At 36.5% G+C, this 22154-nt stretch overlaps 10 protein-coding genes across 12 annotated transcripts in view; 5 read left to right on the top strand and 5 right to left on the bottom strand.

The window, feature by feature from the left end:
- LOC149654849 (uncharacterized) overlaps positions 1-9829 on the bottom strand; it is a 64004-nt gene extending 54175 nt beyond the window's left edge. The window contains exon 1 of the mRNA XM_089846538.1: positions 9449-9829. Coding sequence (XP_089702664.1) covers positions 9449-9459 — 11 coding nt within the window. The 5' untranslated portion in view covers positions 9460-9829. The remainder of the gene's footprint in view (positions 1-9448) is intronic.
- On the top strand, positions 681-2524 carry LOC149654854 (putative glutamate receptor). The gene is made up of 4 exons (XM_089845230.1): positions 681-875; positions 1287-1408; positions 1461-1716; positions 2273-2524. Exons 1-4 carry the CDS (start codon positions 831-833, stop codon positions 2408-2410), a joined length of 561 nt encoding a protein of 186 aa, XP_089701356.1. The 5' UTR covers positions 681-830; the 3' UTR covers positions 2411-2524.
- LOC149654853 (uncharacterized) lies at positions 2416-3421 on the top strand. Its single transcript, XM_089845229.1, has 3 exons — positions 2416-2711; positions 2773-3038; positions 3111-3421. The coding sequence occupies exons 1-3, from the start codon at positions 2529-2531 to the stop codon at positions 3409-3411; spliced, it is 750 nt and encodes a 249-aa protein (XP_089701355.1). The 5' UTR covers positions 2416-2528; the 3' UTR covers positions 3412-3421.
- LOC149654852 (putative glutamate receptor) lies at positions 4759-5489 on the top strand. The gene is made up of 4 exons (XM_089845198.1): positions 4759-4827; positions 4896-4996; positions 5063-5159; positions 5292-5489. The coding sequence occupies exons 1-4, from the start codon at positions 4759-4761 to the stop codon at positions 5487-5489; spliced, it is 465 nt and encodes a 154-aa protein (XP_089701324.1).
- Positions 5452-6726, top strand: LOC149654851 (uncharacterized). Its single transcript, XM_089845195.1, has 4 exons — positions 5452-5648; positions 5705-5937; positions 5996-6264; positions 6468-6726. The coding sequence occupies exons 1-4, from the start codon at positions 5573-5575 to the stop codon at positions 6724-6726; spliced, it is 837 nt and encodes a 278-aa protein (XP_089701321.1). The 5' UTR covers positions 5452-5572.
- LOC149654850 (uncharacterized) lies at positions 7383-9570 on the top strand. The gene is made up of 8 exons (XM_089846550.1): positions 7383-7622; positions 7696-7796; positions 7866-7956; positions 8035-8199; positions 8258-8387; positions 8455-8687; positions 8755-9023; positions 9088-9570. The coding sequence occupies exons 1-8, from the start codon at positions 7578-7580 to the stop codon at positions 9332-9334; spliced, it is 1281 nt and encodes a 426-aa protein (XP_089702676.1). The 5' UTR covers positions 7383-7577; the 3' UTR covers positions 9335-9570.
- A 386-nt stretch (positions 9830-10215) lies between the features above and the next one.
- Positions 10216-11459, bottom strand: LOC149654848 (uncharacterized). Of its 2 annotated transcripts, XM_089846534.1 has the most exons (5): positions 11238-11459; positions 10940-11125; positions 10694-10876; positions 10426-10636; positions 10221-10352 (listed from the first exon to the last, which is right to left on the bottom strand). In XM_089846534.1, exons 3-5 carry the CDS (start codon positions 10741-10743, stop codon positions 10290-10292), a joined length of 324 nt encoding a protein of 107 aa, XP_089702660.1. In that variant the 5' UTR covers positions 10744-10876; positions 10940-11125; positions 11238-11459; the 3' UTR covers positions 10221-10289. The 2 variants fall into 2 exon arrangements, 1 of the variants encoding a protein (XP_089702660.1); XR_016370748.1 differs by having other exon boundaries at positions 10216-10636.
- Positions 11460-11576: 117 nt separating this feature from the next.
- LOC149654847 (uncharacterized) lies at positions 11577-13223 on the bottom strand. The gene is made up of 8 exons (XM_089846533.1): positions 13102-13223; positions 12872-13033; positions 12625-12792; positions 12530-12553; positions 12426-12464; positions 12251-12365; positions 11995-12175; positions 11577-11921 (listed from the first exon to the last, which is right to left on the bottom strand). The coding sequence occupies exons 1-8, from the start codon at positions 13148-13150 to the stop codon at positions 11880-11882; spliced, it is 780 nt and encodes a 259-aa protein (XP_089702659.1). The 5' UTR covers positions 13151-13223; the 3' UTR covers positions 11577-11879.
- A 419-nt stretch (positions 13224-13642) lies between these two features.
- shv (DnaJ heat shock protein family member shriveled) lies at positions 13643-16059 on the bottom strand. Its single transcript, XM_089846531.1, has 7 exons — positions 15911-16059; positions 15326-15704; positions 14945-15087; positions 14734-14874; positions 14554-14665; positions 14312-14471; positions 13643-14241 (listed from the first exon to the last, which is right to left on the bottom strand). The coding sequence occupies exons 1-7, from the start codon at positions 15997-15999 to the stop codon at positions 14174-14176; spliced, it is 1092 nt and encodes a 363-aa protein (XP_089702657.1). The 5' UTR covers positions 16000-16059; the 3' UTR covers positions 13643-14173.
- Positions 16060-16950: 891 nt separating this feature from the next.
- Positions 16951-22154, bottom strand: part of trio (trio Rho guanine nucleotide exchange factor) — a 57446-nt gene continuing 52242 nt past the window's right edge. The window contains exons 26-31 of one of the 2 annotated variants that reach the window (XM_089846528.1): positions 21950-22021; positions 20755-20909; positions 19513-20086; positions 19068-19431; positions 18901-18952; positions 16951-18588 (exon numbers count right to left, since the gene is read on the bottom strand). In XM_089846528.1, the coding sequence (XP_089702654.1) occupies positions 17778-18588; positions 18901-18952; positions 19068-19431; positions 19513-20086; positions 20755-20909; positions 21950-22021 (2028 nt within the window). In that variant the 3' untranslated portion in view covers positions 16951-17777. The remainder of the gene's footprint in view (positions 18589-18900; positions 18953-19067; positions 19432-19512; positions 20087-20754; positions 20910-21949; positions 22022-22154) is intronic. The other variant, XM_089846529.1, reaches the window with a different exon arrangement.

The following is a 22154-nucleotide window of genomic DNA, read 5'->3' as shown; positions in this document are numbered from 1 at the left end:
GTCGCCTGAAGTGAAAACAAAATTAAAATTTAACCCGTTAACTAGAATCTGATTATATCAAAAATCAAATATGATGTAATTTTGGAAACAACTAAAACTGCAAAAAGTGTCAAGGTGCGTATTTGAGCTACTTTTAATTTCATAAAAAGCCAATTTTGAAATCAATATCCGCTCAAGAAATAGGGCGAAACGCTTATTGCGTTTTAGTGGCTTGGAAGCGCCCTTATATATCGTTATACGCTTTGAGAGCCTTATACTGATAATTTACATTTGCGTAATTTAAACATTAGTACTATTTTTAGTGGGCGGACTTTTCTTTATACACTTTGAGTGACTTAGACCGAGATGGACGATTTTAAGTTTAATAAGGGCTATGACATTTTCCCATAAGGGTCACTCTAAATAAGTTGCGATTGAATACAAGCCACTTAGGTTAACGCAATAAAAATTTATTTTAAAGTTACGATTGGTGTATTTTATCGATGACCCCTTTTCGGAATACTTTGGGCAAAGTCTTAAAACAAAACTAAATAACTGTACCATGCAATGGCCATTTATTATGCATACTAAGTACAATTTCGCACTTCGAGTAAAAGTTGGAAGTTGTTCTTAGAAAACCATAAATATAACTTTGTTTAGCTAAAGTACATAAATTTTAACATGCGATTAATGAAGTAAAAGTTTGTTTTATCGCTACAACAGGGCAGTTGGTAAATCGCAAACCTTGACTTGGCTATCATTTCGAAATTGGCTCGAATATTGGTGAAGACATTTTTTAACTATCCACCCTAAACTAGTTATAAAATCTTACAGAAAACGTGAAATAAATCATGAATGAATGCGCCAATAAAACTCTTTTTGTAGCTGCCCTAGACGTAAGTACCTTTTTCTCTTCCCAAATTACGAGGTCGAAGGGGTCAATTTAGATACAATATTTAAGGAATCTTAAAACATTTTGACATTGAACTTACGATCTCGGGGGTTAACCTTGACGCTCAAATAGCTTCGCGCGCAAGTTTTTAACCGCTAATTATATAGTTTTAACTTAAAAAGAGGATATTTAGTTTTAAAAGAAGGATAAGTCAGTGATAATTTCAGAAAAAGCTGACAAGGTCTCTGTACCCATCTATAAAATATCGATTCCACATTAATGGATAAATGATTATTTAGCCAAGCAATTTAAATTTAATCAAAATTAAAAATAGCTCTAGGCAATCGTAGAGTATCGTTTGAAGTAGAAATATAACTTAGCTAATCTCTGTAAAATTATTAAATCCACCAATTAGCAAGCAGCTTTTCACTTCATCAATGACGTAAATAACAACACGGAGGTACCGAGAAAACTAATTGGTATTTCCGGCCGGGATTATCAAATTCTGAATATACTCGCGATGAAAATGACCTTCAAGTAATTACCCTTAATTAACTTCTACACTAATTACTACAATAAGTCGGCGCAGTTATTTGATAGTAACACCAGCGGACAAACAATGGGGTGTTTGCAACGATACGGGTTATTGCAGCGGTTTAATAGGAATGGTACAACGTAACGAAGCCGATCTGGCCATATCAACAATAACCAGGACAGCTCAAAGGTCAAAATACGTGGATTTTTCGTATCCGTACCACCAAGACGAGGTCATATTCGCTACCAGGCAATCTGAGATTTATAAAGAAGTTAACAGCACATTTTTCACGGAGCCCATGGAAAGACCAGTACATACACGCACCTTAAAGGGAGGTGAAGTAAAAAATCAAGTGATTTTTTATCGATTCTTCTGTAAATTATAATACCAGTCTGCATAGTGAAACATTCAGGAAATACTTCTGAATGATTTTAAAATTCAAATTGGGTTCAGATTTTAAGTATAATTTTAAACAAGGACTGCAGACCAATCGTGTAACGCCCTGCCTTTTTGTTAACAAAATTCTCGTGGCACGTTCCATGTCTCGCGCCACGATTGTCACGTCGCGCGCCTAATTTTATCAAATCTCGTGATAAATTTCATTCGGCATGGATTGTGCCACGAGAATTTTGTTAACAAAAGGGCAGGGCGTTACGCGATTGGTCGGCAGTCCTTGTTTAAAATAATTCTTAAAATTTGAACCTAATTTGAATTTTAAAATCATTCGGAAGTATTTCCTGAGGCTGGTTTTATAATTAGTAGAAGAATCGATAAAAAATCACTTGATTTTCCACTTCACCCTCAATTTAATTACACCATCCCCTCACTAATAATTAATAATAAACAATTAACTTTAATATTAACAGCTTTGGATTGTTATTTTCATTTTCTTGGTCATTTTCATATCAACAATAAAAATACTTGAATTTAAAAAACTCTTCTTGAAGAACGAGTTCTTTCAACTTCGAACTTTAATCGCGATAATCCTACGTCAAAGTAATTAATTAAATGGGAAATTTATAAAGGCCAGGACGTTTGTAATTAACTAAATTGCATTAACGTATATAATTAGACGTGTATCTCGAACCGGCAAAACAAACTTCAACTACGGTGACGATTTTAATGGTCATCATAGTATTTGCCGGTTGTACGGCCAAAATATACGAATGCATGTTAACATCGGCTACAAGTATCGCGCCCGCTTCGCAACCCATAGATACTCTGAAAGACATGGCTGACGTCATACAAAAGGACAAGTACGTCATAAGTCCATCCGAGGGGAGTTCGTATCAACAAATAATAATGGTAAATTATTCCCAATTACGTATAATTAACGTCCCTGACTAATTTCTAACGCAATTTACAGTCCTCAACAACGGAGTACTTGAGAATCTTCGCGGATTCTACCAGAAACCAGAGTTTCCGGGCACCGACGACGCAACTGGAAGGAGTTGAACGGGCTTATAGGGAAAAATTCGCGACAGTCGGTGCCAGAGAATTTATACAGAAAACCGTCTTGAACATGAACCTAACGTTAAAAACATTCCACTACGCCAGCGAGTACTTATTCTTGGATCAGAATTCAATGGCGTTTAATAAGCAATTACCCTGCAAGGACGCTATCAATAAATGGTAAGTCCGCCCAAGTGGGAGTCATGAACTTCAACATCGTCTTAACCAATAACCACTTTCTCCCCCAAACAGGTTAAATATACTAGCCGGTTCAGGACTGCTAAATAAATGGCAATCAGACGACATGAATCTCTTTAATAAAGAAACAGAAATCAAGGACCGATTCGCGATGAAGTACATCGTACTCAGCGACTTAAAATTGGTTTTCGCGCTCCTTATTCTAGGTTGCGGTATCGCGTTTGTCGTTTTGACCCTGGAGAGACTAAATAAACGATATAACCAAGGCGTCAAGACCGACGTTAAACAAGTCGAGGACATCCCAAAAATTGCTAAACCTAATTGCGTTGAAAATCAACGTAAAAACATTACCTAAATGTATAATAACCACTTCGGTATCATTTGGTTTAAAAATATATAAATAAAATATTGCGTTATTGCATGAATTTATTTATTAACGGTTATTGATTTTCACTTAGGTCTATTTACTAAACCAAGAAGTTATATCTAGTATCTATCAGCTTTATCTCCAGTCCAAACGTAGGTCCGGAGTCAATCCCCGTCTCTAAATAACAACCAGCATCTCATTGGTTCTTGAAAACTCACGTCAGCACGACGACGCGAGTGACGAAAATTACAGTCATATTTTCCGACTGGGGAGAGGCGAAATAGCCCGGCGCCTCCTTTTACGTCCCCCTTGTATTTTGAAAGGGGGACTGGGACTATGGCGCGCGAATACAAAGGCATCTTGTACCTTCTCTCTGAGATACTGATATAACTTCTTGCTAAACGTAGTAGCATTTCCTGTTTTGACAATAAATTGTACAGAATGGTTAAGCTATATCTCCTTACGTATTTGGGGCAACAACTATACCAAACCCTCGCCCTACTTGTCCGGTATTCGACGGTACCAAATACTTGGACCTATGACAATCAGAACTTGAGAAATAAAGGTTTAACTTAATTACGTCAGAACCGTGATTTCGTTTGAACGCGACCCATCGCGAGGAAACCATTAAATTATAGTAGAACAACACAACCCCTCGAATAGCTAACCCACCTTATTATGTGGTTTTTTTTTTCGCATCTCAATGTTGCTGTCAGAAAATGTATAAGCAAATAGTCACTTTATAATTAAACTAGCTGTTACCCGCGGCGTCGCTCGCGTGTAATAAGAACTTCCATCAAAATGATATGAAGAATGGGTAGATTTTACTGATGACTGATATTTTTGTAGCACCCTAGGAGCGAGCGCACTCGGCGTTGCCCGTCAGCCCGTCGGGACATTTTTTATTATTTTTCACGCGGACATTATTCTATAAAGAAGGGTTTTAAGTTTTTGGCCGCCATTTAAAAAGATGGCAACAAATCGAACCCGAAAGACCATTCAACCCGCCTATAGGTCAAAGGAAACCAGTGTACTAAATATTTGCGAAATCGTTTGAAACGCGCGGACTCTGTTGCATAGAGAAGATTTTTTACATTTCTGGTCGCCATTTTTTAAGATGGCGGCGGATGGGAAAAACCTTTCTTAGTACGCGCCTACTACTTATGAGTAACGTTCCTGCAAATTTTCAGCCTTCTAGGGCAAGCGGTTTTGGGCTGGGCGTTGATTATCAGTCAGTCTGTCAGTCAGTCAGGACTTTGATTTATATAGATATAGATTTGCTTTTCAAGATAACATTACATTTTTAGGGGAAACTTCAATATAATTCTAAACAACATGGCAACAACGTGTCAGTTAGACAACATGACAACAATGTGTCAGTTCTTAACGGTGGTGGCGATTAACGTAAGTAAAATATTTAATTAAAATTAAATCTTAACCAATATAATTAATTTTTTTTCCCCCAAAAACAGCACTCAGCGTTTCAGTTTCAATTTGCAAATGAAACGAGAAGAGTTTACAAGGGCAGAGATTTCGAATTACTAAAAGTGTTATCGCACAAAATGAATTTTAAGTAAGCCCGTGTGGATTAACTTTAGCGTTAATTACGTTAAATGCGCTTAATTTTAATTATATACAGGTACGAGATAATGGAACTCGAAGATGGACTCTGGGGCCATTGTCTGAATGATTCTAGATCGAGTTGCGAGGGACTAATTGGTTTCTTGGCCAATCATGTAATGTGGTTAGAGCTAAGAACAAATGAATTACCACGTGGTCTTAAAAAACCACGTGGTAATTCACCGTAAACTTTAGGACAGTAAAAATTACGTTACCGCGTTTTAAGTAAATCTCTTCAATGATTGTAGAAGGCGGACATTGGCATCTCTAGCGTATCCAGATCGGAAAACCGCGAACAATTCGTGGGTTTTTCTTATCCTTACATACAAGATGACGTGACCTTTGTGACACGAGCCCCGGCACTCTATCAAAGCTCCAATGAAATGTTCTTTACCGAACCTCTAAGTTTTCAGGTCAAGTATATTCTAAAATGGCCATCTCATTAAGTCTTATTTCCTAAATTTAAAACATAATACAGGCTTGGTTATGCGTCGGTTGTATTTTGGCCATCGCGTTGTCGGTATTAAAAATGTGCGAGAAGCCAAACTCGATGAAACCGAAGCGACTGGACTTGTTCGCGATCATAATGATACTACTACAACAAAGTAGGTGGCGTATTGCAATAGATGAAAATGCTAAGTTATAACTTTAACGATGGCAGATCCTTTGAGCGTAAGGTCGAGTCACAAATTGTCCATCGGGTTGACCGTTCTATTCCTGATTGTCTTCACGGGATCAGTCGCTAAATTCTACGAGATAAAGCTAACTTCGACGACCAGTATGACGGAGGTTACCAATCCGATCGACACCCTTAACGACATGGTTGAGGCCATCAGACTTTCGAACTACGTCATAAGCGGAACTAAGGGGAATTTCTTCTCGGAAACTATCAAGGTACAAGTACGCGTTTACCTTTGAAAATTCATTTTCAATAGGCATTTATTTTTTGCAGTCGGCCGGAAATGGGTATCTGAAAATCTTCGCGGAATCCAGTAAGAACGTTGACTGGTTTAGAGAACCAAAAACGGTCGAAATAGGTCTGGAAATGGTTTTGAAGCAAAATTTTGCCTTGATTCAAACTCGATCGTGGTTGCAAAAAACTATTCACGAAAGTCATTTCAAATCGCAACAATTTCACTTCGCCAGCGAAGATATGTTCATGGATCAGAGCTGCGTCGCTTTCAAAACCAATTTAACGTGCAAATGTGAAATTGATAAGTGGTAAGCGATAAGTATAGTATTATCCTCCTGTAACGCGATGGTTTCCTACTATAGATACTAAGGAAAATTTCTCCACTTCCGGTCAGTTTTGATACAACATTGTAGGGAGAAAACCACAAGGGTTACAGTAGGATACTACTACACCTTCCCTAGTAGTGCTTTCACAGCCTTATACTAATAGCTTTGACCATTCATAAACCAAGGTTGAGTCGTCTTAACAGCGCTGGACTTTTAGAGAAATGGGAAAAGGACGACATGTACAATTACACAAAGGCCAATTCTTTCCGAGTGAATAAATCCACGAGCTACATAAATCAGCACGATCTGTACCTAATCTACGCGGGACTTCTGACTGGATTTCTAATCGCGACTATCTTCATTCTTTTGGAATCGATTTGCGTTAAGAAGAACAAAAAACGTCAAATAAAGGGCAACTTTTGGTTAATAGACTTTCACAATTAAATAAGATGTTCCATAAGTGTGTCACTGGTTAGAAACTGGAGCTTGTCACGAATGAAATGACGTAGGTCTTAGATTCTCGTAAAGCGACGCCTGGTGACTGGGACGCTGTCAAAGGGGGCTTAGTACAGACTAATTAGGAAGATGGAAGTCCTGCAAAATTAACTAAGTGTAGGACTTCAATTCTCACTTGTAGTTCTCGAACTAGCTCGAGCTGTAAGTCTCAACATTACGAAGTTTAGGTAGTGTCATACTTATGGAAGGAACATATCTTATCAATTTATGATATTACAAAGGTATAATATAGTTTCGTGTACTCCTTCAAATCTCAAAATAGTTTCGCTCATTTGAACTTAACAATGCTATACATATTTGTTTTTCTTCACTATTGTTAAAAATGGGAAACCAAGCGTTCATAGAAGCTTGTACTATTGATTTCTTTACAACGCGACAAACACTTAAAAAATTTTGCAATTCCAGAAATAATGCTCGTATACTCTCTATATTCGCACTTACGCTTCACCATAAGCTAATAATAAGTCGTTAATATTAATAATAAAAATAAATGTATGTTCATAATATTGTATATACCAAACACGGTAACACTCCAATGTCTAATTTATCCGAATCTATAATAAACTTATGGTTATAGTCTGAACGTGACTTATAAGTAGCTTAATATAAGGGTCGATATCGGTATACCAATAAAATTGTGGCACGAAAGGGTTGATTTCAAACATACTTTTTTTAAACAAACCTTGCGAAATCAGAAATCTTTATTAACGCGAAACCTGCAACGACGAAAACAGAACGCGTCAGCAACATTTTGCAGTTAAAACCGCGCCAACTAAATCATGGATATTTGCGTGAATAAAACCTTAAGAGTTGCTGTTTTGCACGTAAGTACGCCTAATTGCTTGATGCAAAGCTGTCATTGGTAAGGATATACCTTACCAATTACCTTTACGATAGCATGCCGCGTTCCACTTGGAAAAAATTGGAAATACATGGACAGGTGTTAACGGAAGAGACTTTGAAATACTCAAAATACTTTCGAGTAAAATGAACTTCCGGTAAGTCCGAGTTTAAACACGAACAAGAGCGTAATTAATTAAGTAAGTACTTCCTTCTAAATATTATAGATATGATTTAGTTCCCTCTGTGGACAAAAAATGGGGTTCTTGTGATGAGGAAGGTAATTGCGAGGGTCTCATTGGTATGATAGTCAGAGAGGTAGGCCTACCATTTCACTCAACTTTCTTACGCGTAAAACTCGAATTAATTTAAATGGATTAATATTTAATTCAATAGGAAGTCAATATGAGTATATCGTCTCTGACGTCAACAGCTGCCCGGGCTAAATACGTCGATTTTTCGTACCCTTACTTCCAAGATGAGGTCACGTTCGCCACCAAAAACCCCGATTTAAAACTTATCGTTAACACCATGTTTTTTGCGAAACCTTTCGATATTAAAGTTAGTTACTATTTTGGTAACCCAACCCTGATATGACCCTAAGTTTGCTTTTTTCAAGGTTTGGATATTTATGGCATGTTTTCTAAGTATTTTCCTGGTGGTAACGAAAGTACTTAAATGGTTAAAAATCGTGGAATCAACAAAGATATTCCAGTTTAAAAATCTAATGGCGATTATACTACGTCAAGGTTGAAAAAATATATATTATTTAAGTTCAAGTAACCGAGGCTTAATGATAACATTAAATATTCATAGAGGCTTCGTTGGAATTTGTAACTCAGAGCGGGGCGACTTTAATTACAATGTCGTTACTAATTACTTTCGCCGGGTGTGCCTGTAAAATATACGATTGCACTTTGACCTCGGTTACTAGTATGACCTCTACTACAAAACTTGTAGATACAATTCAAGATATGGTGGAGGCCATCTTGGAAGATGGTTTTGTTATAGGCGCCATAAAAGGTACAGCGCCTCATCAAAGAATAATGGTAAAAAGGCCAAAGGTCAAATACCGAACCACAAATAGAGCTAATTAATTTTGTTTTATATTTTCAGACTTCGGATATAGAATACTTGAAAATATTCGCCAATTCAAGCAGGAGTAAAGACAATTACATTGGACACAAGACTCATAAGGAGGGCTTATTGCGGGCCTTGCGCGAAAACTTCGCCGCAATTGCCACAAATTCCTTACTACGAAAAACGGTCATGGAGTTGGGACTAAAAATATCCATGTTTCATTTCGCCAGCGATTACTTGTTTTTGGATCAAAATTCGGTGGCGTTTGGAAAGACGTTTCCGTGCAAATACGCCATGAATCAATGGTATATCAAGTTTGGCGGTACTTAACTTTCAAGTAAGGCTATTTTTAACTTAATTTTATTTTAGGCTCGTCGTGGTTGCCGGTTCGGGCCTCATAGCTAAATGGGATATGAGAAGCAATTGGCTACTAAACAGAGAATCATCGGACACGGTTAAACATAGCTTAAAGTTGATTAATTTAAAGGATTTAAAGTTAGTTTTAGCCGCACTGCTATTAGGCTATACCTTGGCTATTATCGTTCTACTTCTCGAGATTGTTACGTCAAAAATTACGGAATTCATTATGTTTAAACATAATTCCATGTCGGATTAAGCTTTGGTCATTGCATTAATTCAATACGCGACATTACCTCGATTCGTATTGGCTCATCGCAAAGTCAAATTATAAAAAAAAATCCCCCATAAAAATAATAAAATGTGGTCCTACCGTGACTTCATAAGATCTTTCTCAATGATGGTTCATCCACAGTTGAAGAACTTGTCCAGAATTTCAGCTTAAATAATTCATTAATTGCGTCTAGTAATCCAGTGTGTGATCGCGTAATCCAAATTGATGATGATTGAATTCAGATAAATATCAGTTACATTGGTCAGAAAACATTTCACAAAAAATGGCGCCGGCTTCTCTCTTAACTTTCCGCCATTTCGTTAAGCCTAACTCTTCAAACTTTACCGACCATTGTTGAAAACACGCCTAAATAAGGGGCTTATTCCATATTATTTCAATAACTTTTATCAGTCGAATGTTTTTAATCATAATTTGCGTAAGTTTCTGGTCGATAATTGTAATTAGGGTTAGTTATAATTAATTTATAGCGATATAACGCGGAGAAAAAAATCCGACAGCCTCTCGGAGTCCATTTTGGTTCCTAAGCTGCACCCGTCCCGTGACCCGTGGGGTCGTGACACATTACCTCTGCGGCTCTGCCGCAAAGTATGCGCGCGCAGATTTTCCCGCTACTTTTGCTCCGTTTACTGACACGTGATCTCAACCCCGAGGATTTTTGATCTATTTTACATTCTAGACCTAATTTTTCACTGTGATTATGGTGAAAATGTAAAGTCGAAAAATAAAAGATAGCAATATTTATTATCAAAAATTAAGCCTTTGCTTAAAACATGTAATTTTCTTTGTGATAAAATAAATAATTTTATTTATTTTAAAAGTGACTTTTGAAATGTTTTGGGCGGATTTTAAATAAGATTAATTGGTGCCTAGCATAATTCTGGTGTTAAAATTTTTAAATACTTATTTTAATTAACATAAATTAAACAGATCCCACACCATTAGCGTGAAAACTTTGTTGTTGCGAAGATGCGGAAGTCATCAACTAAATATTAATAAAACTAATTAAAGTTAAGCTTACCAAAGGGTGGAACTTTAGGCCTAACTATATCACGTACTGGTACTGAAGATTCGTAAGTCTGTGGTACACTTGACGACATTTGAACCTCAGACGAAAGTCTTTCCGCGTTGGTAATTAGAATCTCCTGGTCAGTTGAGACGAGGTTGCTTATTGAACAGTCAACATAGACGTTGGTACCACTGGCGCAAGTACTCAGATACGGAGGCGTCTTGGGGTATTGGTATTTGCGAAACTTCCTGAGCGCATACCTATAGTATAAATTGGCCTTAAGTACCTAAAGCTTCTTAACCGGAAGTAACGCTTACAGGCACGCTGTTACGACCAGAAAAATGAGTACCACGAATAAGAATAGCATTGTCCAAACTTTGAAGGCAGAAATACCATCTACAGCAAATAAACGTGTTCAAGTACAACATTGAAAACACAGCGCTACGTTTAAGTACCTGGCATAATTTCGATATGTTCAATAGTATACGTTGTATCATTTGCTGTGGAATAAGTACCAGAGTTTTTTTTTTTTTTGATTACTAGATCGGTAACTTGTAACATACCAGCGCATATGTTAACCGATACTGGTCTATAATCGAGACCATTCGCGTCACCATGACTTTGAGGAAAATCGGTACAATTACAATCGACTTCCACGCAGTGAGTATTTGGATATATCCTCAAACAGTCGTCGTTGTTCCAGCAAGTTATCGCGGATAGAAGAGTCATATCTGACTTAGCCGCATTGACTTTTCAAACGTTATAAGGAGTTTCAAGTACATAATTATTAGGCTTATGCCTCAGCATATAGGGCGCCTCAGCAATTATCGTTACTACCAATTAAATTGGACAATTACGTACCCTGGAATATGTTGCACATGAATTTCTCACTTGTCCCGCTTCCAACGCAGCTTTGAAGGTCGCATTTCGTGGTGCGATTGGCGTAAATAAGCGAAGTATTACTTTTCTGGGACCGGCAGAAGTCATATTTAAGGGCATTATGAGCTAAATTAAACCATAACATCTTAAGAGCTAACCCTAACACTACGAACCGTTGCTACGGAGTAACGACGCTTGGTCAACGTTGTCCCGCTATAAGCTGGTCGACATATCGATCCGTGGACAAAGAAGAAGAAGAATGGACTAACCTACTTAGCTTAGGTATATTACTATGTAAATGAGTTAGTCACGCCACATTATTAAAAAATTACGCTTTTTAATAATTAAATGTTGTTCAAGTCCGTTTTTTGAGTTTGGACCAATGTAGACAAAGGCAGCGACATACGTAATATGGTTTTCTTACACTGTGCCTTTATCAACATTAGCTACAATCAATTGAACACGATAAAATAAATGAGAAATAAACCCATAACATTTTCTTGGCACATTAATTCAAAACTTTGAACATCTATGTTAAACTTTGGGCACATGTTCAAAAGTAACTTGATATACACATTAAGATTTATTAACACGTGTGTGTGTTTTCTGATATAGTTTCTTTCCTCAACGACTTGACCTTTCCAAATACTTTGGCATGGTACTGACCTGAAAAATTAGTTTATTCCGCCACGGTTATAAAGAAGTTGACCTTTTGACCTTTGGGGGGAGGTATACTTACTTGAAGGGCAACTTCGTAAGGCGGTGGATCATCACCAGTGATCAAGGCCAAATCAACGTCTTCAATAACGGGAGCTGATTGGTTCAACATTCTGGAATTCACAGAGTCAAAATGGTTGGATTCGCTGGTACCGTCAATTTCGGAGTCATGTCGGTGTTTGTACGCGCAACATTTTTTACGGCTATTGGTGAAAGTCCGGAGTGTCAGAACTAGGTCATGAATGGGCGTCATAGGGGTCAAAGGTAAACTGCCTTACAAGTAGTACATTCCGATACTTCCCAACATGACCAAGGTTAGGCCGATGAACATGAAAAGAATGGGTTCAATTGGGATCAAATTGAATTTTCGCCATGAACCATTTCTCCTGTTATCTAATGGGGTTAAAGGTCATTGTACTTGACGTAAATAACCACGGGGTTCAATATACAAACCCGTTTTTAACGACGGTGGATGTTGAAAGCTCAAAGTTCCTATTAGATTTATTTTATAAAAAAGCATATATATTTAGGGGTTGGGGGTCAGAGTTCAAACTTACCATTATGTTTCGACGCCAAGTTGACTGTAAGGTATTATAGTACTTTTAATTAAGTAAGTTTAATTAATTAATTTAATGGCGTTAAGTTATCTTACCCGCGCAAATGGTAATAGAAGTCTTTCGACGCAATTTTAGTTGCTCTTGCAATGTTTTGACGGAAGCCAAGTGAGATTTGCAATAGCAATCAACTGGTAAACACACGCTAAACTTGTGCAATTCGGCGCAATCGGCGTTGCTTTTGCAACTAACCGCACGTTGGTTGTCTAATTAGGCGCGCAATGTCTTAAACCTTGACTGTTACGAAACCACGATCATTACATAATAATAATAATAATATCTCACCGTGTCTTCCGGAACACAGGACATGCGTGAACTTCAACTGTTCCTCGATGGTATAGGCGCATTCTAAGGAACAGTTGTGTTTATTTTCGACCACCAATGGTGGTTGAATCGCCGCTAAACAAAACGTAAAGCTGACAGCGAAATTAGTTGGAAAAATGGCCACTAAAACGGACATAAGTTAATTAACTATAACGGGTTAATTATTATTTACTTCGCAGCTTAATTACTACCTTTCGGCTCGTATGGAATTGAACCGTCCGAAGACATTGATGGCGTCATATCATTATCCTAATTAACCATTAAATAACTACTAATTAATATACGCGGTTTTATAGCTAAAGGCATATCCCCCCCCCCCCCGTAGGCTTTTTATTACTATTATTATATTATTACTAGCAAGTACTTGTAGTGCGGCTTCCCTACACGGCAGACATTTTAAATACACAAGTATATATCAAAAGAACGTACTTGTATAGTGTTTTAACGATTTTTCCATGGTTGATAACGCAACCTAAACCACCTGGTGTTACGTCAATATTTAAAAGTTCGTCCCACAACGAAACTTCCACGAAATCCTATTGGTTTCAATGGAAAAAACTGGAAGTTTCCGAATGAGACGCGTTTATACACCGTTCGTTTCCCGCGTAAATTTGTAGGCAAAATATTTCACCAGTGTCATGGTGACACGTGACCTTATGAAATATGAGTTTAATGTACTTAAGATGACGTCATTTCATAAAGAAATAAATCAATAAATAAATAAAAACAAAATCATAAATAAATACATGAGCATTTATTGTTTTCAACTGAATGGGTTTTTTTGAACAATTTATTTTAATATCAGTTAATTTAATTTGAATTAAATTAAATTAAATTATGCGTTATTGATGGGTGACCTTGGTTGATAATAATTTTTTTTATAACTTTTGTCTATTGAAATAGACGTAATAGAGGCAAAGGTAGTCTCTTTATTCTTTTAACCAATACTCCCGCCTTCCACTTCACTATCTCTATTTCAATGGACAAGTCCAAATATTTATGGAATGCATTCTCGAGAGTTATTACGTCACTCAAAATGGCGGATGAAACATTGAACAAAACCAAAAACGTAATTTGTTTGTTTGTTTGTTTGTTTTGTTTTGAATTTTGACAGTTTAATATAAAAACTTTCAATGATTATCCTTTGGCAAGTTTGCTGGTATAATAAGACTCTTGACTTAATTAAATTAATGACGTAGCTTGACTAATTTAGTTCAGTTCAGTTCATAAATAATTTATAATTTTAAATTAATTTAGTCCAGACTAAAAACCTCTAAGGCCATTATAAACTTTTGTCTTTTTTTCATCTTGTTTTAAGATTTTTGCTATTGCTAATTTGAAAATGATAATAGGAAATAGGTCAAAATTTCTAATTAGGTCTATTTTCTTAATTATTATTACCTTCTTTTTCCTCCTGGGTTAATTCACCTTTAGGGAAATCTAAATCAAAAGTGACGTATAAAGTTCCGTGTAAATTATTATTATCATAATTAGGCATTCCTTCCCCCTTTTTACGGATTCTAGAACCAGGCCACGTGATTTTATCACGTGATATTTGTACCTTTCAAGAGAAATAATCAATCATCATTATTAATAGTGTTAATTGCTGTTAAGATAATTAATTAATTATTAATTAGTTGTACTTCGTGACCGTCTAAGTGTGTTATATTAGTAGTAAATCCATTTAGAGCATCCGTTAAAGTGATGGTCATGTTTGTAAATAAGTCATCACCGCGTCTTTCAAAGATTTTATGTCTAAAAAGTAATTATTATTTCACGGATTAAATATTAATTGAATTATAAAATAAGTAATTAAAACTTACGGTAATGTTTTAATTTTAACTTTTAAATCACCAGGATCACCATCAATATGAGGTTCACCTTCAGCTACAAATACTTGTTCTTGACCATCTTGCATTCCGGCTTCTACCTCAACTTCTAAAACCCTTTCCTCATTTTCTAATCTAAATTAATTAATTTAATTTAATTATTTAGGGGTTTCTAAACCCTAATTCATAGTTTTATTCTAATTACTTGACATTAGGGCATTCATCACACACTGTTTGTTGAGTCATTTGAAATCTACCGGGTCCTAACTGCCTGGTAACCATTTCTTGTCTACAATTACACTTTCTAGTACCCCTTGCTGGTTTTATCACTGGTTTAAAACGCACCAACTACAATTAATTTTAATTACAATTAATTAGTAATAAATCGTTATAAAAAAAAGGGTTATTTGTGGCAGGTAGAAACCCAGGAGCAATTAATATTAAATTATTAACCCTCTAACGATGCTTGACACTGCCATATTTATTTATTTTTGCATTCTTTCGAACAATGATATCACTTGATATCAATGTAGATACCAAATGCTTATTAATAGCTAATTAATTAATTAATGAATATCAGACTTACCTCAACAAAATTTCCATTATAAAGTTCTTCTAAGGTCACCCATAAATCCATGACTAGATCAGCACCTTTGGGAGTTTCTCGAGATTCTTGCCTCGATCCACCAAAAAAGCCAAAATCACCAAAGAAACTGGCGAAAGGGTCACTACCTCCGACCCCGTCATTCTTAAGACCTTCCTCTCCGTATTGGTCGTATTTTTTACGTTTTTCAGCGTCCGAAAGTACTTCATACGCCGCCCCCAAGTCTTGAAACTTATCTTGAGCATTAGGGTCATTTTTATTCTTATCAGGATGTAATTCTTTAGCTAAATTACGGTACGCTTTCTTAATTTGATTAATATTGGCGTTTTTAGGTACTCCTAGAATCGAATAAAAGTCTCGCCTGTAAATAAATTAATTAGTAAATTAGTTAAAACGTAATTATAATAATAAACTTTAAAGCAACTTTTTCCAAGGTAAAACACCCCATTCAATCACTAAGCCTTGGTAAATAAATTTATATTTCGATTTTCTTTGGGAAATTTACGGGTTTAGGATTAACAAATGGGTCGTAATTTATTAATAATATAGTAAAGTAATTAATCTTACCCGGCTAACGTTTGAATTACGAGCATAAATACCGTTAAATAAAACGTAACGCTGCAAAAAATGCTCATTGTCGTCTGGGTCGACGCCATTTTCACCGGCTACTGGCTGCAACTTTAGAAAACCAACGGCCAGCTTTGACAAGTCCAATGTTATACAAAATACCAATACAAATTGGCCGTACATCCTCAAGAAATTATGTGTAGCAATCTGATTGGCTGAAACTAAATTGTTTCAAGTAGTGACACCTTATACTAACTCCTCATAGACTTTAATACCGTCAAAGGTAGACAGCTGCTATTTCTCAAGAAAATAAATTTAATAAAGAGAAAAATAGACAATTTCAATATTTTTTTTTTAATTTTCTTTTGTCGGGAAAATTTCATAGACACACTCACACACATCTACACATTATATTTACATATTTACAAAAAAGTATTTTTTCTTTTCTCTCTCGTGAATGGATGCATAGTTAAGCGGTTAAATCTTGTTATTTTTTTTCTTCTGAGCTCAAAATTAACAATATTTGTTTGTTTTTTTGAAAAATTATATCTACTCCGCTAATTAATTTCTCTTTGGACTAAAAAAGTGCGTGTTTTTTTTTTGTTGTGTAGAACCATACAATTCAGCATTATAAAGGAGTGTATTTTCATTATGTTTGTCCCATCGATCTAATAGGTCTAAATTTTCATACTAAACCGCTGCTAGAAAGGCTTTAGGGTTGTATCAATAAACAGAAAATTATTATTTTTAATATTTTCTCGACTGTAAAAACTGTAAAATTAACTCGGAATTATTTTCTCATATTTATCTCTATTTACTTTTATAGTTACCAGTATATTATACAACAACAGTGAGCAACATGCTGGTATATTTTTTTTATAAGGTATTTATTTTTTTTATATAGAACTTTTCGCTTCCAGCAATTAATTTTTAATTTTTATTTCTTCTATAATTTTTTTTTTTTTTACGATTTACAACTTTTAATTTTATTGTTTTGGGGTGTTTTTTGATGACGTAATCCTGGGGGGTGACTTTTTGAAATTGTTATTATTATTTTCACGTTTTATACAATTTTTATTTCAATATTTTTATGTATGAAACGAATCTTTATTTTATAAATAATATATATTTTTTTAAAAAATATAATTTGGACCTTTTTTTTTAAATAGAAGAAAAGTAATTCGCGAATATTTTTGGAATACAATAATTATAATAATAAATTAATTAATATATCATATATTATCATTAAAATAATAATAATAATAATAATGGGGTTTAAAAACTAACTAACTAAATTTACAAATCCAAATTATATTTTATAAAAAAAACTTCGCGCCAAAAATGATTATTTAAATCCCTCTACACTATATCTACAATTTTCGTTTACATCTTGCAACAAATATACTCGACCAATTAAAAACGCCCTCCCATTTTTCTTCATATTATTATTATTAGTTATTAATTAAAACTTTTAATTTAGATAATTCTTATCTTACGATTAAGTTTTATAAAAAGGCTGTGGCAAAAATTGGGTTGGATTTATATAATATTTTCATAGAAACGCGACGTAATAGGCGCAACTTTGAAGGAAAGGTCATTCAAAGTTCAATCATTCTTTCACCTCAAGGTTACGCGATGTTCATCTCGTAAAATGGGGGGGAAGGGGGGGGGTAATAATAACAATGATAATCTTAAAGTTTTAAACCTTAATCGTAAGAAAGCTGTCTAAATTGTTTGTCCGGTTTGAATAATTTTTTTTTATTGAAGGATTAGGTAAAGGGGGCGTGGCTTACCTCTCTCGTTGTGGCGAAAGGTTGTTTACGTTCTAATATGTTATTTATTCATTTATTTCTTGGGGTTGAAAAATTTACTGCGTCGGTGTGTCGGGTGTATCCGTAGAAGAAACGGAACTAGGCCTTGGCGCGTGTGGCGCCGTGGTTTCGGACCATCTTCTCAGGACCCCGTCGGTCGCGCCACCACCTTCTTGGAGTCTTAAATCCGCCACGCGATGCACCGTGGCCGAGTCTAAACTGTGACTACTACAAAGAGCTGACGCGGATGTTGTTGAGGCCGATGCCGAGTTTCCTCCAGTAGCGCCACCAACTAAGGAACTGCCATTAGGGGCGGAAGTAAGGGTACCGTTGCTTCCCTCCCCCTTCGATTTGGGTCTCAACGTATTTCGGAATCCTTCGAAGAAGTTCTTTTTACCTTTAGGGGGACTTTGTTGAGCGGCGATGGACGCCATTTGTCCTTGGTTGTTGGAACCCGATGGAAAGGACATTTTTCGTTGAGCAGGGTCTAACGTAGCGGCGGAAGCGGTGGCACCGACGGGACTCGTGTCTCCCCCGGTAGCCGAGGCAGCCATATTGTCTCCGGACGCGGATGAGGAAGTAGTAGTAGTTAGTTGCGCGGAAGAGGAGCGCGTTTGGTCACAAAGTCCAGCCCCGGAAGCTGACGCGACCGCTTTCTTCAAATCAGCGGCGGTAACTTCGCCGGAACGCGATTTCTTATCACGTCCGCCATGACGCATTGACTTGGAAGTGGAAATAGAGGGGGCGACACCGCAGGCGGCGTCAACGTGAGCCGCCTTCATCTGTTTTTGATGAGCGGCAGCCGGATGCGATAATGTTTTCCTCAAAGACGGGTTCCACAAAGAAGCCAAGTGCTCCGGAGCGGAGCTAAACCACCATAACACATTCCCCGGAATCATTAAACCATTTCTTTCTCCCTCTTTTTTTTTTTAACTCGCGATCAATTTAGTCTTAGTTAATTTTTTGTAATTAAAAATAACGTTAAACCAAGAAGAATTAACGTAATGTAATGTAACGTAACTTAAGAAACATAAACCGTAGTACGTGCACCAAACGCGTCATGGAGTTAAGTAAGTATAATGTCAGGGGTTAAATAAAACGTTCCTCCGGAAGTGGGCAAGTAAGTACCCGGGTTGGTTTCAAAAACAAAGTCAAAAAGGATAATTCGCAATTACTTACATATCTTTCGTTAACTCTTTGTTTTTGTGGTATTCGATTGGAGATTGCAGAGCTGCGAAACCGAACAGAAATAAATTGTAAAGGTTATTGAAACCCCAGTACTTTCACGGAGGTCGCGACATCTTATTTGGAGAAAGGAATGGTGAAAAGAACCGATGGGTACTTACCCCTGAGAAAGTCCATCTGCGTATCGAGGATGGCTCTAATACTTCCGACCCATTCGTCATGGACTTCTTCGGATGGCGCTTGCATGACGAAAGTCAAACCATCCTGATGCGGATCTTTAGACTTGAGGATGAATTTACAGGGGTCATCGGGGACATCTTCCAAGGCCATTTTGTTGACTTGCAAATGATTCTTGTAGATGTAGACGGGATTAGAGAACTGCGTCTTTGGTCCGACAGCTTCGCTTATAATGATAATCTGTTCGAAAAGGAACACTTGACGCTCTTTCGGTTTACTAGCCGTCGCCACGTCATTAACCAGAAGTAGACCTTGCAACATCAGTTTCCCTTGAGCCGTTATCTTCCCCTGAGACCAAGTACATAAACATCCATCGACACTATAGAGCGCACTATTCCAATTTCATTTAAAAACGAGTTTAGGACTTACATCGAATCCTTGTAACCTTCCAACATTCATCATGTCATCGGCCGCTTTGGGGACAACATGCATAATATGGACGGCTTTCCTCAAGTTGGCAGCTTCCTCCTCTAGACCAGCTCGTTCGGTGTATTTCAAAATGTCCTTCAAGAGTAGCTGGTACTTCATTATCCTTTGAATGGGTTTTATGAGCAAATCCGGTAACTGAAGTTTGTGGCCTAATTTCTGTCGTATTTCTTCAAAGTACGTTTCCATGTATTCGGAGACGATGTACTCTGACTTTGGCTTATTTTGGCAGTAAACGATATACATATTGAGTCTCCTTTCGTATCTCCTGAAGAGTAAACCGAGTCTTTCCGGTTCTTCCAAACATTTCTCCAATTCCAAAAGGAAGGAATCGCGATGCCATTCGTAGATGGCTTCGATGTTGCCGAAGATGATCTTATCTTTACCATTCTTCAAGTCCTCGGGAACCGGGATCTCGTTCGAACAATTCCTCATGTAATCCATGTACCCTTCAATAACCAGACCCAAGTCGCGAACGTAATCCTTTTCCGTTTTGACCAGTTCATTCAGCACGAAACTTTAATTTCGAGTAATAAAATTAAACCTTTCCCAGCTCTCCCCAAAAATAAATATTTCTTAAATCAGGGTTCATACAACTTATGGAAAACAAATTTCCCTGAGATTTCCATGAGGTTTTTCCCCCCTTATACTTCCCTGAGTTTTCCAGGTTTTTCCAGTATATGGAGTATCCTATGGAGCAAATGTTAACCAAGGAGGGGGGGTGGGCAAATATGACTATTACATACTCTAATACAATCAGAGTTACGAGACTCCAAAGTATAGTGTAATGTTAACCCTATGGAGGGGGTTGTTTGTTTACGTTTTGCTTAAATACTCGGCCCCTGTTTGTCGTAGCCCTAAGTTTTTAGTATGGTTGGATGGTGGCAAATAGGACTATAACATACTCAAAGGACATCCCCGTATCTCTAATATAACCTAAGACCATTAAACACAGATAACCAGAGTTATGAGCCTCCAAAGTATAGTGTAATGTTAATCCTGTGGAGGGGGGTATGTTTACGAACATTTTACTTAATTACTCGGCCCCTGTTTGACGCAAATTTCCCTGAATTTTACTAAAAATTCGAAATTTCCCTGAGGTTTTTGTCCACTGTTTATTTCCCTGATTTTTCCAGGTTTGTATGAACCCTGTAATTGAACAATTCATCTCATCTTAACGCGTACTTTCTTTTGTGAAGGATTTTTTCTTTTTCGGAATTAGCGCCTTCCTGACCGGAATCGGTCCACGAATCTTCCGTTTCCCTGGAAGGAGCATTGGCCCCCGTTTCCTCCGAACTCTGACCTTCTTCCGGGCATTCCGAATTCTCTATATGATGTTCCTAATTATAACCCAAAAAACGCCAGCGTAATTAATATCCCTTCACTACTACTACAACTACAACAACAACCACCACGCAACGACGATTCTTTAAGCGTGCAACTTGTAAAATACCCCCAACGGAAACACGTAAGAGTATTTTACAAGCCACTCAAGTAGTATAATTAATAGACAAACCATACCAAAAATAAAATAATTGAACTTTTAAAACGTGCTATTCATAGATTAAACATTTTTTGTCGAAAAAATCATGTTGCGTTACGCATCATGCTAAAATAGTGCAGCGCAAGAAAAAATATGTCGAATTAAAACGGAAGTTTATATCTACTAATTTCACTTCCGAAAACCACATTTTTTTATATTAAATATTAATGAATCGTATAAATAATTAAAAGCTTAAATAAATAAATATAAATTAAGGAGATTAAAAAAGAAAAATAATAAATGCGCCTTTAGGGTTAAACCATTTAAAGATTTAAACTAAATACGATTTTAAAACGGTTTGGGTTTGGGAACGTCCATAGTAATAAATAAAAACCGGTTTTCTTTATCAGCTAACCAAGCCGATAAATTAATATAACATTGATTATGTAATTTATGAAAACCTAATAATCTAGATTAATTAAAAAGTCGTAAAGTATATCGCGTAATTACTACTACTACATTACGTAATGACCCCAATTTAATAATAAAATAAAAACTATTAAATTCAAATAATCCAACGAGGGGCTAACCACAAAATAAAAATAAGAATAATGTGCAGTATTTTCCAAAAAATATCAATCGTGCTTAAACACAATTAAATCAAATTAAAATTAATTTCAAAAATTATTGCGATAGCGAAAGAAGGTACACGTCGCAATCGCACACCTTCATGCATCATATTTTGCCGAAAAAGCCAAGGCTTATTATTATTAAATCATAAATTAAATATCGAAAGTCACTCCACGAAAAACGAAACACTAGAAAAAGTACTTAAATTAAACGGAATACTTCCGGTCTAATTTAAGTACTACTTCCGGTTTAATTTCATAAACGCACCATTCTCTCTTTGACGATTTGTTCAATTTCCGAAGCTAATTCGGCCGTATTGGTGGTACCAACGTCATTCGTCTGAAAATTACACCACAATTGCAAGAAACGCGATGATTAAACGCCACCAAATATCTATTCCCTTTTTGATTGATCGAGCGACGCGATTTAATCGCAATTACATAATTACAACAACCGACTGACTGACCGACCG

Source organism: Phalangium opilio, unplaced genomic scaffold, assembly GCF_054372755.1.
Source record: "Phalangium opilio isolate 3A_F unplaced genomic scaffold, DU_Popi_V2 ptg000079l_1, whole genome shotgun sequence".
Classification (NCBI taxonomy): domain Eukaryota; kingdom Metazoa; phylum Arthropoda; class Arachnida; order Opiliones; family Phalangiidae; genus Phalangium; species Phalangium opilio.
Note: the sequence above shows the minus strand (reverse complement) of the source record. Positions and strands in the feature narration are given on the sequence as shown.

Coding starts and splice junctions, on each gene's coding strand:
- LOC149654852 (XM_089845198.1), top strand. CDS start 4,759: ATGGCAACAACGTGTCAGTTAGACAACATGACAACAATGTGTCAGTTC. Junction 4,997..5,062: donor TCGCACAAAATGAATTTTAA/GTAAGCCCGTGT, acceptor AATTATATACAG/GTACGAGATAATGGAACTCG. Junction 5,160..5,291: donor TTGGTTTCTTGGCCAATCAT/GTAATGTGGTTA, acceptor CAATGATTGTAG/AAGGCGGACATTGGCATCTC.
- LOC149654847 (XM_089846533.1), bottom strand. CDS start 13,150: ATGACGCCATCAATGTCTTCGGACGGTTCAATTCCATACGAGCCGAAA. Junction 12,176..12,250: donor AGTATCGGAATGTACTACTT/GTAAGGCAGTTT, acceptor TTTCACCAATAG/CCGTAAAAAATGTTGCGCGT. Junction 11,922..11,994: donor CTTACGAAGTTGCCCTTCAA/GTAAGTATACCT, acceptor CTAATTTTTCAG/GTCAGTACCATGCCAAAGTA.
- LOC149654848 (XM_089846534.1), bottom strand. CDS start 10,743: ATGCTATTCTTATTCGTGGTACTCATTTTTCTGGTCGTAACAGCGTGC. Junction 10,637..10,693: donor CTGGTCGTAACAGCGTGCCT/GTAAGCGTTACT, acceptor TTTATACTATAG/GTATGCGCTCAGGAAGTTTC. Junction 10,353..10,425: donor CTTACGAATCTTCAGTACCA/GTACGTGATATA, acceptor ATTAATATTTAG/TTGATGACTTCCGCATCTTC.
- LOC149654850 (XM_089846550.1), top strand. CDS start 7,578: ATGGATATTTGCGTGAATAAAACCTTAAGAGTTGCTGTTTTGCAC. Junction 7,623..7,695: donor TAAGAGTTGCTGTTTTGCAC/GTAAGTACGCCT, acceptor CCTTTACGATAG/CATGCCGCGTTCCACTTGGA. Junction 8,200..8,257: donor CGAAACCTTTCGATATTAAA/GTTAGTTACTAT, acceptor GCTTTTTTCAAG/GTTTGGATATTTATGGCATG.
- LOC149654851 (XM_089845195.1), top strand. CDS start 5,573: ATGTGCGAGAAGCCAAACTCGATGAAACCGAAGCGACTGGACTTGTTC. Junction 5,649..5,704: donor AATGATACTACTACAACAAA/GTAGGTGGCGTA, acceptor TAACGATGGCAG/ATCCTTTGAGCGTAAGGTCG. Junction 5,938..5,995: donor TCTTCTCGGAAACTATCAAG/GTACAAGTACGC, acceptor TATTTTTTGCAG/TCGGCCGGAAATGGGTATCT.
- LOC149654853 (XM_089845229.1), top strand. CDS start 2,529: ATGGTCATCATAGTATTTGCCGGTTGTACGGCCAAAATATACGAATGC. Junction 2,712..2,772: donor CGTATCAACAAATAATAATG/GTAAATTATTCC, acceptor CGCAATTTACAG/TCCTCAACAACGGAGTACTT. Junction 3,039..3,110: donor AAGGACGCTATCAATAAATG/GTAAGTCCGCCC, acceptor TCCCCCAAACAG/GTTAAATATACTAGCCGGTT.
- shv (XM_089846531.1), bottom strand. CDS start 15,999: ATGGCGTCGACCCAGACGACAATGAGCATTTTTTGCAGCGTTACGTTT. Junction 15,705..15,910: donor GTAATTCAAACGTTAGCCGG/GTAAGATTAATT, acceptor ATTTATTTACAG/GCGAGACTTTTATTCGATTC. Junction 14,472..14,553: donor CACACTTAGACGGTCACGAA/GTACAACTAATT, acceptor TTCTCTTGAAAG/GTACAAATATCACGTGATAA.
- LOC149654854 (XM_089845230.1), top strand. CDS start 831: ATGAATGAATGCGCCAATAAAACTCTTTTTGTAGCTGCCCTAGAC. Junction 876..1,286: donor TTTTTGTAGCTGCCCTAGAC/GTAAGTACCTTT, acceptor TCCACCAATTAG/CAAGCAGCTTTTCACTTCAT. Junction 1,409..1,460: donor GCGATGAAAATGACCTTCAA/GTAATTACCCTT, acceptor AAGTCGGCGCAG/TTATTTGATAGTAACACCAG.